The sequence below is a fragment of the Zalophus californianus genome, chromosome 3 (genome assembly GCF_009762305.2).
Source record: "Zalophus californianus isolate mZalCal1 chromosome 3, mZalCal1.pri.v2, whole genome shotgun sequence".
NCBI lineage: Eukaryota > Metazoa > Chordata > Mammalia > Carnivora > Otariidae > Zalophus > Zalophus californianus.
In genome coordinates this window covers 52,373,476-52,388,671 of record NC_045597.1, presented here as the reverse complement: position 1 = coordinate 52,388,671, position 15,196 = coordinate 52,373,476, and the positions used below count along the sequence as shown (strand labels likewise).

The window sequence follows — 15,196 nt, the reverse complement described above, 5'->3', positions numbered from 1 at the left end:
ACTCTTCATTTCTGTGACATCAGCAGGACCTAAGTGGCAGAGGAACACAAGTCTAAGTTAGAAAGCGAAAGCCATCATGTCTAATGCAGAGCCAGGCAAAGACAGGAAACACACCTACCTATACTCGTGTGCACATCATTTGCAGCAAAACAAAATTAACTTGCCAGCAACGTATGAGATTATAGGGCAAGGAGACTCAGAAGTTTCTAGCAAATGAGGGTAACTGGGAAGTAGTAATATCCATTATTACTTATTTAAAGTGTTTTAAGGGGCTTTTCTATTTTCTCTTTTTAAGTATGCTGACTTTTTATTTTAATAAATATAAATATTTGCAAGGGATTCACTTCTGACCTTGATCTCAAAAATTTTATTCTCTCAGGCCTTAAATTTGAAAATTACAAATTCTACAGAACTGTATCCTAAGTGTTTCTAAGAGTTCCAAATGTGCAAATTTCCATGGAAACCCAGAAGAGCAAGAGATTCATTCTGCTCAGAAAGAAATAAGGGCAAGAGATGCAAGGGGACATGACATTTGAATTGGGCCTTAAGACTGAGAAGGATTTCACTGAAGAAGCAATAGCAGAGAGGAATTCTGGGAAGAGGTAATAGCCTCATGGAAGCATGAAAATGCATAGCTTGTTCAGGAAGAGCAAGTAGCAGTTCAAGGTGGCTAAGACCTAAATTGGCTGGAGAGTAAGAGGAAGTCATAAGAGCCAAAAGTGAACATATTTGTCAGGGTTATTCTATGAAAGGCTCTAGTAAACTCAGTTGGACAGTCCAACCTAATTTTTACGAGAGGTTAGATCCAAAACATTAGGAGTAAGTGAGGACTGCTAAAATCAAAGTTGTTCTTTTTTTTCTCCAAGATGGTAGTAATTGATGAAGTTTTGAGAGTTGGTGGAACTACCCTGAGGGGTTCCACTGTTCCCGTGAAAATTAGTATTTCTTGTGGTAAGGAGATGTTTTAGGAATTGTTGCTAATAAGAACGTCAACAACTTCCAATTGCATAATGCCCCTAGAAAGATCCAAATCTTTTTCATGTGTTTCTTTCAGAGTCCAGAAATAGTATTGGCAAATGTTCAGAGAAGGCAGAAATTTGCCAGAACATACTCTTTAAAACCGCAGATCACCTCTTTATGGAAACAATCTTAGACAAATCTCTTGCATGTAATTCAGACTGTATTAGGAGTCCATATGCATCATGTTATGAATTGTGGGCATGCTTAGGAAAACACTCTTTTTTTGCTTTCTATATAATTTGATCTCAGTTATAATTTTGGTATTTACCTTTTAGTTAAAACTTTTTTTTAAGATTTTTTTATTTATTTGACAGAGAGAGACACAGCGAGAGAGGGAACACAAGCCGGGGGAGTGGGAGAGGGAGAAGCAGGCTTCCCGCTGAGCAGGGAGCCTGATGTGGAGCTCGATCCTAGGACCCTGGGATCATGACCTGAGCTGAAGGCAGACACTTAACAACTGAGCCACCCAGGCGCCCCACTTTTAGTGAAAACTTTTACTTCCAGGGGCACCTGGGTGGCTCAGTCGTTAGGCGTCTGGCTTAGGCTCAGGTCATGATCCCAGGGTCCTGGGATCGAGCCCCGCATCGGACTCCCTGCTCTGCGGGAAGCCTGCTTCTCCCTCTCCCGCTCCCTTGCTTGTGTTTCTGCTCTCGCTATCTCTCTGTCTGTCAAATAAATAAAATCTTTAAAAAAAAAAAAAAACTTCTAGATCTTTATTAATACTTCCACCAGGGATTAAGAAACATCACAACATATGAATTGAAACATTGTTTTAAAAAACATAAATTCATGAAAGACATTGAAGATAAAAAGTAGTGCTATTTATAGGCCTTAAGTTCATCTTCCTCCCCCTTAAAATCAAATCCAGACATCATTCCAGCTAAGACTTTAATAGAGTTAAACAATACAAGTGTCAAGATCTAAAAATCATGGAAAATACCATTGTCATTTCCATGAAATCAGGTGTAACAATTTAAGTGTGGTTAAAGTTGGATGACAGATTTCAGTAACGGAATATAGGGTCTTTTGCTAACTGGTTATTCGTTTAGAGTTAGCCCCAAATTAGTGTTGATTATGTTTCTAATTCCAAAGCTTACTCATGCACCCAAATACAATGCTTCCCCTTTCCCCTGACTACTGACTTATTGAAGGGGAAAGAGTTAGTAATACATTTTTCCACAGCTTATGGGGAGGACTTAGTAGTGAAAAATGAATGAGGGGCTTTGGTTTACCTCAGTCTGGAGCCCACAGGAAAAGTCTTAGGACAACACTTCGTGTTACCAAGAAGCAAGGTGGAGTCAGTTTGTTGTATGACTCCAGAATACCTGCTGTGTGTCTTTTGGTTTGAGCCGTTATTGCCAATAGCAATCTTGTTATGTGGTTCCAGATAGTTTCTATATGGGTACCTTAGGGTTCTTCCCACATGCTGCCAATCAAACAGCTAGTGCTATTTTTAGATGGAACCAGGCAGCCTAATTTTCCATGAGTATTATTTAGAATGAGTTTGCAAGTTCAAACCAGATTTCATGAGCATCCCAGAAATTGTCCATAAAAACTGGAAGTTGAATAAAGTTACTTTTTCTCAAGAGGTGAATTTTTTTTAAGCATCTGTATATTTTTGTGAGATTATTAAAGGCTATTTTAGATCCATTTTTTAGGGTAGATAACCTGTCAACCAAGGATCATTTTTTAAAGCAATTGTCCACTTCTAATTAGATTTCAAGATATGTAACTGTTTCTCTTGTCTTCAAAGAGCTAATTTGGGATGTATTTAGAGCCTGTTTTATAAGCTTTAATAAAGCATACTTATCTATCAAGAGCACTGATCCTGTTGGTAGGTATAGGTATTTTCATTCTGAGTATTTTCACTTCAGAGCACAAAGGTACTGCAAGGCTCTTGAATCTAGCACTGACACTTCCCTCTACTCGCTCCCGTGATAGATCATCAGAGACTCCTCAATCTATAAGGAACCTTGCAGATCATCCCTTTCATTTCACAAAGGAAGAAATTAACACTCGGAGAAATTAGCTGACTTTTCTCTTCCCACATTTGCAGAGCTAGTTAATAGAAGAACTAGAACACAGGCCTCCTGCATTTTGTTACACTGTCTCCAGTCTAAAGGGAAATTAGGTGTGTCCGTCCTTTGTTTTCTCTTTATTTGGAGATCTAATTCTCCTTTGGTGAACTGCTGAAAACAAGTGAAGAATGCTGTTCATTCCCTAAACAAGGAGAGAGAGAGTCTAGTCTGCAGCATGTTTTCAAGATCTGCCCCTTTGACACTGAAATGTGTTTTTATTACATTTAAAAGAAAAAACACAATAGCTGTAAATCCCCTGATTCAGTGTCCCTCCCACCTCATTTCTAGTAAAAATAGGGAAGTGGCTGACCAATCTGGGTAATTGTCCAGACACTTAAAATGTATTTTAGATGATAGATAAAAAAGCACGTACCTCCTTTTGAGAGATTTATGTCATATGAATTAGAAGAATTTTGCTGTAAAGTTCTTTTCTGTGTATGTTAAACATTAGCATTTCAAAGGGACAAGAAGCCTATTACCAGAATGCTTGGTTCCATTATTTTATGCAAAAACTATCTGAGCCTTACATGGTCGTATTACGCATAGGGAAATATGTGTACTCCTTTTAGTGAAAATAAAATAATTACTAAATGAAAATATATACTCTTTTTTAATATATACTCTTTTAATAATCATCAAACTCATTCCAAGCACGTATTTCAATTTATAGTTCCACATGCTTTATTTTTAAATGACTTTTTAACTCTGAATCATTTTTTACCTTAACTTACCATAGAATAAGAAATTTATAATAAATGACAAAGTAATGGTTCTCTTTTTAAAGATTCAAAGAAGAGGGCGCCTGGGTGGCTCAGATGGTTAAGCGTCTGCCTTCGGCTCAGGTCATGATCCCAGGGTCCTGGGATCGAGTTCCGCATCGGACTCCCTGCTCCTTGGGAGCCTGCTTCTCCCTTTCTGCTTCTCTCTCTCTCTTTCTCTCTCTCTGTCATGAATAAATAAATAAAATCTTAAAAAATTTTTAATAAAAAAGATTCGAAGAAGAGATAGTATGATTAAAATGAGAAGGCTTTATTCTCAAAAATTTGTGCTTTTATAGTTTAGCACTGCCGTATTTTGACAAATCACTTTATGTAAAAGTCACTTTAAATAAAAAGGAATCTAAACACAGAATAATTCCATTCGAAGTCAGGATAGTAGCTCCCTTAGTGGAGATAATGACCTAGATACAGCGGTGCATTCAGGGCTAAGTGATACATTGGTGTGAACATTTCTGTATGTATATTATACTTCAAAGGAAAAGAAGAAGAAGAAGAGGAGGAGGGGGAGGGAAGATGAAAGTACTAAAATACACTCTATGAAACTTGCCCTGTACAACTTAGAAATATGTGACTTGTAGTATTGTGTACTATTTATTATTTGATTCCAAATTTAGAAGAATAGACTAAAACAATAGATGGATTGTTTCATTTTTTTCTCTGAATCCTTCCTGTACTTCACTAGGAATTGAGGTGTTAAATTACTAAGTATTTTACCAATTCAAGGAGAAAATATGTAAACCTTAATTATATTTGTCATCAAGGTAAAAACAGAATAGGACCTTACCTTCTGAGTTTCAGAAATGTGAAATCTTTTTTTTAAGTTTTTATTTTAATTCCAGTTAGTTAACATACAGTGTGATATTAGTTTCAGGTGTACAATAGAGTGATTCAGCACTTCCACACATCACCGGGTGCTCATCAGAACAAGCGCACTCCTCAGTCCCCATCACCTATTTCCCCACCCCACCCCCTCCCCTCTGGTAACCATCACTTTGGTTCTCTATAGTTAAGAGTCTGTTTCTTGATTTCTCCCTCTCTCTTTTTTTCCCCTTTCTTGTTTTGTTTCTTAAATTCCACATATGAGTGAAATCATATGGTATTTGTCTTTCTCTGTCTTATTTCAATTGGCATTATACTCTCTAGCTCCATCCATGTCATTGCAAATGGCAGGAGTGTAATCTTCTTCTTAAAGTATATTCTAAATGTCATACCATAGACTATCTTTTAATAAAATAAAACATAACTCACTTCTAAGTGAAGCGTTCTTTAAATTTGTTTGTGTGGTTGATAATAGACGGCTCATTTTTTTTTTTTAAATGACTTAGAAACAAGAAGAAATGTTCACTTTTCAAATCATCCTTGCCAGGTTGCCTCTGCCAGAGCAGACGTTCATGGGCTACTGGACAATTGGTCAGTCAAGAAATGGAATACAAAAACTGTTGTGTCCAGCAGAAACTCATCATATAGACATAAAGGTTGATATCATTATTTCCTCGTTAAAATATTGAATGTTACAGATTTTTCTATATCTTCCCTGGGAAAAGCCCATACAGTCTCAGAAATGACTTGTTCTGAGGTTATTTTAGATTTAGCTTCTCCAGCTCTCAAGCCAGTCTGGCCTCTGAGGAACTCAGTGTAGATCATTCCTAGTGGCTAATAGAATTCCTAAGAGCTAACCTGAGTTAGAGTCAGGTATGTTGTGTGTTATCCTAGGACACTGACTCCAGGATACTTGTTTCCGTGTAAAAAGGCAAAGGGAAAGAGTATCAATCATTAGTTGCAACAGAAACTCCTTTAGGTATTTCAAGCAGAAAGGGATTTACTGTGGGGAATTGGATGCTTATAAAATCATCAGAAAGGACAGAAGAAACAGAAGTCAACGGGCCACCACTGGATTTTCAGTCTCAAGATCAGTGCTTCTGCTTCTACCACCACCCCTGTTGCTGGCAGCTACATAGCCAAGTAGGATCAGCAAACTTTTTCTGTAAAGGGCCAGATAGTAACTGTTTCCGGCCATGCAGATTCTGCTGCTGCTATTCCATTTGCTGGGGTCGCACAAAAGCAGCCCTGGGTCCTAATACTTGCAGTTCAAACTTGCTCTTGGCTTAGGAAGGAATGAAGTAATGAGAAACCTATGGGATTTTACATCTGGTATATTTTGTGAGTAAACAGAAAAGAAAGTGAGAAATTAAAACAGATAGCACAAATGAAAGCATTTATAAATGCAAGTATGTGGTATTATTGTTATAGGTACCATGTCAGTCAATAAAATTAGATGCGGTAATTCATGATGTTGATTGAGTATTTGAATTTACACTCTATATTTTCGAAGAACTTTAGCCTTTCTACATTTTGGTAACTACCTAAATTCCTTAACCCAGATAACTACTTTATTATAGGGTCCAGCCCTTATAAACATACAGGAGTATCCAATAGAAAGATATGAAGAAAGATCTCAAACCTTTACTGAAGAATGTGCCTCCTGGAAGTTACCATTGGATGAAATTAACTTAATCTGTGACATTGCTACATCACGTGGTATGTCAATTTATTCTTTTGATTTTTCCTTCCTGCACTGATTTTTTTTTTTTAAAAAAGAGGGATTAAAAGAACCTCTAAACATCAAGAAGTCCATGATAGACTCAGTAACTGTGTCATTTTTGGATTGGATAGTAATTGTATGTAATTTAGAACTAATTTCCTATAACAATCTAACAAAATACTATTATGGTATCCACATAGGCCCTGCTAAGTTTGTATGCATATGTCTGTTACTCATTACAGTTGTAGCACAAAGTTAAACACACCCAGGCCTGTGCTAAAAATAGAAGGGAAAAAGAAAAAGAGAAACATTGGATTTGGGGGCTGGGATTCCAGTTTGATGATTACATGAACTACGAAAGCAGGGCTGGAGTAATTTGCAATCATTAAACTTATTGTAAAGAATGGCAAATAAAGGATGTGAATTTTTGGCATCTACATTTCTGGACTATTGCCATTACCTACTGATACATGCAGTGTGCCCTTGGGTACGTTTTGGCAGAAGTTTTCAATTGATGGCAGTTACTAAGATCCTGTTAAACAGAGGTGATGACAGAGGAAAAGGAGAAAGTCACTTGCCTAAGATGGGGATTGTTGAGGCGAAAAGACAGAGGCAAGTTTTTTGCTCATATAACTTCTATGAATATTGTTTATTCCTAAAATCAGCTTTGTTGAATAAAAATATGTGCTTTAAAAATATACAAAGTTTTTTGGTAACAGACTGGTGCTCTTGTGAAGGTATTTTACATTCACTAGTAGAGAATAAATATGGATTTTGCGGATAAAGTTTGAACTTTGGCCCTTGTTGCATCTTTTGGGATAGGAAGTAAGTATGCCGTGATCCTCGGCCCACGCCTACGAGAGGCTTGGCTAATCAGGACGCTTTTCTGGTGAAACCTTGTCCTGGCCTTTGCCGTTTCAAAACAACCTTCCAGGCAGCTGCTGTTAGTCAGAATTAGCCCTTAAAAACAAAACCCAGATGCTGCCCTTCCTATCATTTAACTCTCTCTTTCAGTATTGTCCGCATATGCAGACTAGAGTTTTTGTTGTTTTTTCGTTGTTTTTTTACCTCTTCTGTATTTGTGAGAGAAAAGCTTAGAATCAGAGTTAATTTCTATATATGTCTATCTCCTAATCAGTCTGTCTACAAGTCATCCTCTGAGTTCCAACTGTGCACTGTCTCATGATTCAGATTTCACCGGACCTCTGGACCAGTCAGAAAATCTCATGCAGACCACAAAATTAACACCTTTTTGTCATTACAGAAAATGAGGAAAATACCCTCTACGTAGTTGCATGCAATCCCATCACCTTATACTTTATGAACATGTCTGGAAAAAGTGGCTACTTGGCGGACTTTTCTGACGTCTTCCCAAGAATGGCCAGTAGAGTTTGGCACCCATTTGTGACAGTGGCACCACTGGGAAATCCCCTCAAGAGTCAAGTGATTCTCCATGAGCAGCAGGTAAGGCATCCCAGGCTGCTTACATGGTACAATTATGCCAACAGTGAGCTATCTGAAGGAAAAGGCAAGAGTGACTTGCAGCCTGTAAGTAAAAATACTGCTTTCGTAAAGATCGAGGAGAGGGATCAGAGTTGTGTTTTGTCAGGACCGCAAAGGTAGGCTAATATCTTCCTCTCTGCAGAGACTTCGACATGACCTGTGATTCTGGAAGCCTGTAAATTAGGGTTTCTCAACCTCAGGACTGATGACATTTGAGGCCAGATAATTCTTTGTTGTGAAGCTTACATTCTCTCTGGGGAGATAAACGACAAAGGAAGCCAACAAATAAATGCACCCGTCTCGGGTAGTGATTAAGTGCTGTGTAGAAACAAGGTAATGTCCTAGGGAGTGATAGGGGTGGGGTAGGAGGAGGTGGAAGAGTGAACAATATTAAAGAGTGCTCCTCTTGGATGATGACATTTTATCTGAAACCTGAATGACCTTCTTCATGTAGAGATAGCCGTATAAATATAGTGAATGGACTTGTCTTGGTCTGTTCGGGCTACTGTCACACAAAGAGCACAGACTAGCTAGTTTACAAACCATAGAAATGCTTCCTCACCATTCTGGAGGCTGGGAAGAACAAGATCAAGGACCAGCAGATCTGGATCTGGTGTCTGGTGAGAATCCACTTCCTAAACCGCTGTGTCTTCACTGTAACCTCCCTCGGCAGAAAGAGCAGGGGATCTCCTCGGTGTCTCATGGCACTAACCTCATTCATGAAGACTCCACCCTCCTGACCTGCTTACCTCCCATAAGCCCCACCTCCTACTACATCAGGGTTTAGGATTTCAACATATGAATTTTGGTAGGACATAAACCTTCAGTTTACTGTAAGACTACACTGAGATCCTTTGGTATGTAATGATGCTCAAGGTCGTACAGATGCTTAGAGTCAAGCTTAAAATAATTCCAAACAGAAGGTAGAGATCAAAAAGCAGGCTGTGTTGCAATTAGTGAGAATTCTAAAGGTCTAAGTTACTCTGTACTATACCAATAGAAGGAAGTGTAATGTTTTTGCATACCTATTATCCACCTAGTATCCACCATACCGAGCATATTATTCATTCTGCAAATATATATCATGTGCTTATTCCTGGAGATGCTGCAGCAAACAAAACACAAAAATCTTTGTCCTGAAAAGCTTACATTCTGGTGCAGGGAGGTAGACAATAAGCAAAAGAAATCATTAAATTATATTTCAAGTTAGAAGATGAGAAGCAAGGGACAGTAAAAGAGAAGGCTGGAGGAAGGTTGCCATTTAAAATAGGGTGGATGGGCAGGGATTGCCTAAATGAAGAGGGGATACTTAAGCAAAGACTTTAGGGAAGTGAGGGGGAGAACAGATATCTAAAATAAGAGAGTTCTAGGCAAAGGGAATTGTAAGTTCAAAGGCCCAGAGGCTGGAGCATACTTTTGTTCCATCTTTAAAGAAGTGTGGTGGGGAAGATTTGAGTGAGGGGGAAAGTATAGGGAGGTGAGGTCACAGAGGTTGCTCAGCTGATTGGGGAAGGGGCATAGTGCAAGGGATGGAGAAGCAGATTGTGCAGAGCCTCATCGACCATTGTAATGTCCTGGGCCCTGCCTATGGGTGGAAGAGGAAGGTGTTAGAGCGTTTTAAGCGTTTTAAGCAGAAGTGTAGCATTTTTTTAAGTAGCATATTTTTAAGAACTTCTCTGGCTCCTCTGCAGTGAATAGTCTGTAGGTGCTGAGGCAGAATGAAGGAGACTAGTTAAGAAATTTTTGCACTGATCCAGCAATAGATCATTGCAGTTTAGAGAATGAAGATTGTCAATAATGATGGATTCTGGATGTATATTGAAGGTAGAACCAACAGGATTTCCTAACAGATCAAATGCATGGGGTGAAAGAGGGTATAGTTAATTAAGGGCAACTTCAAGATTTAGGACCTGAGCAACTGGAGGGACAGAGTCTCCATCAGCTGAGATGAGGAATTGATTTGGGAGGGATTAGACATTTGATTAAATCTGAGATGCCTGTTAGACATCCAAGTAGATGAGCCTGGAGTTCAGTGGAGAGATCAGAACAGGAAATATAAATTTGGGAGTCCTTGGCAGACAAATGTTACTGAAAACCATGAGGCTGAAAGAGGTCACCAAGGGAGTGAGTGTGAGTAGAGAAGTCCAAGCTCTGGGGCAATGAAATAGTAAGAAATCAGGGAGATACAGGGAAAATCAGCCAAGGCGACTAAAGATGAGTGGCCAGTGAAGTAAGTGGACAGACTAGGGAGTGTGGTATCCCAGAAAGCAAGTGATGAGCCTCTCAAGGAGAAGGATCAATTTTTAAATGCTGGCAATGTGCCAAATAAAAGATGACATACATTATTTCATGTTATTCCAGTAGCACATTGAGGCTGCCCTTAACCTTATTTAAATGGGAGAAATGGAGGCTCTGAGAGTTTAGATAACCTGCCCAGTAGATACATGGTAAAACTGAGCTTCAAACCAAATTGGATTGGCCCCACCAGAATTAAACTTCATCCACCATCTCACTCACAGCAGCTACTTGGAGAAAAGAATAGTCTGAATAATTAAAAAGTATTCACAATAGGAAGATATTAAAGAAATGCGGTGTTGTTATTTATAAGTATTTAAAGTCACCAGGAGAGCAAAGAGTTACCAAGAAACAATATTTTTAGACCATGTCTAATCAAGAGGAAATATTGCATAAATAACATGTCAGTGTTTCACTGAGTCAGTAAGTCAACTTTAACTTTAGGCCTTGCATAAATTATCATAAATTCTGAGTTAAATTTTTTTCTGATTTTCACTTTTTTTAAAATTTTCACATGGAATAAGGGTTTTACTTTATAGGTTTCTAATAAAATATCAATGCCATTGAATTGAATTCCATAAGGAGAAGAGTCTGTCATAAAAAGCACATGATATCTTGGTGATTTTTAATTCAGTAAGCCAATCACATTTCAGTAAGAATCTAAATTTGGAGTATTTATTCAAACAGTCCTGCCAATTTTCAGCTGTCAAATTAACTGTCAAATCTAGATATTCCAATTCTTTGAAAGTACTAGATTTTTAGGTTCCTAGCAAGTATTAAATTTTCTCAAAAGATCCAACTATTTGGCAACATCGCTGATTAATACTCTGTTGAGTGCAAAGACTTCCATAGCAGCCCTTGGCCTCCTGGCATTCTTGCATTCTACCACCTGACGTGGCCCTTTGACCACAGTCTGAACCATTTTCTAGAAAACTACCTCAGCACCCCTGAGCAAGCATGCACATCTTATAGGAATACTTCTACTGGACTCTGATTGCCTCTTCTTTACCCAGAGAGAGTATCTTATCTGCCTATTTTATATTATGGCCCTGTTAGGAGGCTAAGACCTCTTTGATTCCAAATGAACAGCATGTGTCTATAAAATTTAACACATGGTAAATAATTTTAATCAACTAGCAAATGAGTGCACTGCCCTCAATTCCTTTTTCCCCATTCTGCCCTCCCTGAAAGCAGAGCTAAAATATCGTAGAGAAGTACTCCCATTAATTCCTCTGTGCCTTATCTTTATAAAGCTTTGCTCTGGATGCATTTCCCTGGCTAAAAAAGTTGCTCAAAACTTCCTTGCTAAAATAAAATCTTAAGTGAGGAAAGGGAAACTTTGCCATGCCTAAAAATAAAGACCCTCCTCCCTTCCCCCTCCCCTGCCATGAGATTACTTATTTCATTTGTACAAAGTTTAGAATTTCAGACTTTAGGACATTGAGGTCATCCAGAGGTTACTTTTCTCCCAGTCAGATACAAACATACTAAAATTGCTCACTTGCTTCTTCTCCCTGCCCCCTTAAAGGAGCCCCAAAGCCACAGTTACATGTACTCAGATGTGACGCAAAATTCTATTTTTAAACTCAGACAGAATATATTATTAGTCATTTACAGAAGGAAGCCATTAACATCTAAAAGGATGGAGCAACAGAACTCCTTCATGTTGCCATTTGCTTCTAAAACAGTCTAAATACAACAATGGCTGGCAATATATATGTTTTCTGTCACTTAGAAAGATACAGTTTTTCAGTCCACTTATGCCAAATAATGAACATGTAAGTATCAGACCCTTTGGAAGAAAAATGCAAAACCGTACTAACTTATTTTTTCTGCTTAATCGTATCTGTTTAATCATCTGCTTATTCTTCTGCTTAATCATGTTTTGGAATCAAACTATTTTTAGGACTTTCTTGTGCTTAGAAGAGTTAATATTATCTCAAATTGCTAAAGTGCTAAGAATTCATGTTAATGTTCATACTTATCATACGAGAAAGATTTTCTCCTTTAAAAAATACTTGCTAGAAAAGATTTACTCTAGAATGGAGACTGTAAATTTTTAACTTAATACATTTTCTTAAGTAAAACTTTTAAGATATTGCTATCATTTTCAAACTTTCAGAGACCAGAAATAATACTTTTCATAGGAAATGATGATTTTAAAAAGAATATCCTTAACACACATTCTGAATGGAGAATTGCGTATTATACCAATGATGCACTCGAAGAGTGGTGTTTGCAGAGAAGTTTAGGCTCTGTCAACACGCTTAGTAGGATTTTTTAATACAGCCGAGATTCGGAGAGAAGGAATCTACGTGGTACAAATATGACTTTGATGCTTGAGCACTTCAATACAATTAGCTAGTCAAATAAACGTGAAACCACACGATGAGGTCCCAGATTTGCAGATGAATCATCAATCTTTTTTTGCATTTCTTTTTATTTCCAACTGGACTACGTAAGACAGGGCAAGGGTCATGGTTAATTCATCATTGTGTTCTCCTTTGTGCTTTAAATATAAGCTGCTCAGTAAATACTAAAGGACAAGCAAACAGACATTTCTTATTTGTTTCCTATATTTTGCAAACTATATATTAATTCTTTGGGTGCCTTATAACTTCATTTTCCCCAAAGAAAGTTTTTGAAATGAAAAGTTCATAGGGGTTAGGATAACTGGAGGAGCCTCAAATTTAAAAGAAAAACAAGAAGACAATTGCATAACAATGAGGCCTGAGAACTTAAAGGTGCCCTTTTTGCACACCTTTTTGTCTAATCTTCAAACATCTTTAAATTTTAACCAAAGAAAGCCAAGTTCATTGCATCTCTTTAAAGTATTTCATCTTATAGGGCGCCTTTTGGTTAAGCATTTGCTTTCGGCTCAGGTCATGATCCCAGGGTCCTGGGATCCAGCCCTATGTTGGGCTCCCTACTCAGCGGGGAGTCTGGTTCCCCCTCTGCCCCCCCTTCATGTTCTCTCTGTCTCAAATAAATAAAATCTTTAAAAAATGATAATAAAAGAATAAAATATTTCACCTTTTCTGGCTTTCTCAATTTTAAGTTCTTATTCATTTGTTTCTGTTCATTGATTTTAATGCTTAAGATTTATTTAAAAATGTTTTTCTTGAAAAAAACGCTAATTACTGAGAGATTATTACTTCATTTGCAAAACTGTGATTAATACTGCTGGAGAAACCTCCCATTTGAACATTATTGCAGCACCAACTGTGAGTTCTTCAAGCTTAGTGAATTTTATTTTTTTTAAAGATTTTATTTATTTACTTGAGAGAGAGAAAGAGAGAGAGAGAGAGAGCATGAGAGGGGGTTGGGTCAGAGGGAGAAGCAGACTCCCTGCTGAGCAGGGAGCCGGATGCAGGACTCGATCCCGGGACTCCAGGATCACGACCTGAGCTGAAGGCAGTTGCTCAACCAACTGAGCCACCCAGGCGCCCAAGCTTAGTGAATTTTAAAATGAAGAAACACTCATTATGAACTAGGTTCTTAGGATCCTTGATCTTTTCTTGCTAACCCATCTTTTTATCATGTACATATCTTCTGAAGTAAACCTGGATTTGTGAAAAATATGAGATTTAATATGCACAACGTAAGACAGTTTTCAACAAAATATTCTTTAAGTGTAGTTTTAATAAAAGTAACTGGACTTTAAAAATTATTGATCCTCTTAATTTCCTCAAGTACATAATAAAACAGAATCATGGTTAAAGTAGCCTGTATTTAGAAGGAGATGGTTTTAAGATAAAGTCTTCAAAGAGAATACATATATTCTGCATTACATAATTGGAAATATCTTCCTATAACCATCTAGTACTTTACATTCTATATTAAGGAAAACCATTTAGTGTCTTTATGGTGTCTCTTAAGTCTTTCAATATTGTCATCTTCCCTTTGGTTTACCACTGTATCCTTTATTCCCAGGTTGCCAAGAGGCTGCTGCCTAAAAAAAAAAAAAAAAAAGAAAAAAGAAAAGAAACAAATCTTGAGCTTTTTACTCTTCTCTTTATTTCCAGAGTAATGTCATCCTATTGTTAGATACCACTGGCCAAGCCCTTCGACGTCTCATCCTCCCTTCAGAAGAGGGTCCATCTAAGAAACTTTCCTGGTGGAACAAGGAGGAAACGGTAAGGAACACTCAACATGTCCAGCAAATTGCCAAGGATTTCTGGAGCTTTCTACCTTAAAGATGCATGCATGCCCATCCCTCTCCATATCTTTGGTTTACTACTACACTGCACAAGAGAATTCTCTTACTGTGCATTTGTAGATGTTCATGTCATACAAATAGACATAGATACACTTATAATTAAGTAACCAGTAACTTTTTGTTTGTAGATATCATACTCACATGAAGACTTGTCAGGACTGAACTATAATAATAATAGAACATCATGAGCTTTTTGAGCATGATATTCATGACAAGTTCCTAACCATGTAGTCACTGAACTGTTTTCAAGTTATGTGTTTATGTTTTGGATTTTTGTAATAAACTGATGAGTTTGACACCTGATTGCACCTACTAGAGAAATAAATGTTTGAATACATTAACTAAATTAAACTAGTAAATAAGTTCTAGGCCAATCCAAGAGAATTTATTCTGCCATTCAGAAAAAGTAAGACTTACTTTTTGCCCTGCAGAAGAGCATACTTAAGTCTTAAAAGACCATGAGAAAAAAAACAAAAAAACAGATAATTTAAATGCCATCAATGTATCCAAATCTACAAAAAACAGTGTTTCCTGTATGTTTATGTCATGATATAAATTCCACAGTTAATCACCAGATAACAGGTTTATTTCTAACCAGTATTTGGCATTATTTTTTAAATTTTTATCCTAAAGATGAAATAAATTTTGAAATATATTTTGATCCACATTACCATAAGAGTCTTAAATAAAGAGGTCGCTTCTCAGAGAATTACATGTTTTATATGTCAGAGAACTTTATTTAAGGGAAAGGAGCCAAAGA

The 15,196-nt window shown here is 37.4% G+C and overlaps 1 protein-coding gene across 6 annotated transcripts in view; it reads left to right on the top strand.

Annotated features, from left to right (window-relative positions):
- Positions 1–15,196, top strand: part of VWA8 (von Willebrand factor A domain containing 8) — a 342,103-nt gene that overhangs the window by 215,124 nt on the left and 111,783 nt on the right. For all 6 annotated transcript variants that reach the window (XR_003519024.2, XR_003519025.2, XM_027588721.2 and 3 more), the window contains 4 exons: positions 5,244–5,352; positions 6,277–6,415; positions 7,684–7,883; positions 14,243–14,353. Coding sequence is in view for 4 of the 6 variants with exons in the window: in XM_027588721.2 (XP_027444522.1) it covers positions 5,244–5,352; positions 6,277–6,415; positions 7,684–7,883; positions 14,243–14,353 (559 nt within the window). In the remaining 2 variants the exon portion in view is untranslated. The remainder of the gene's footprint in view (positions 1–5,243; positions 5,353–6,276; positions 6,416–7,683; positions 7,884–14,242; positions 14,354–15,196) is intronic.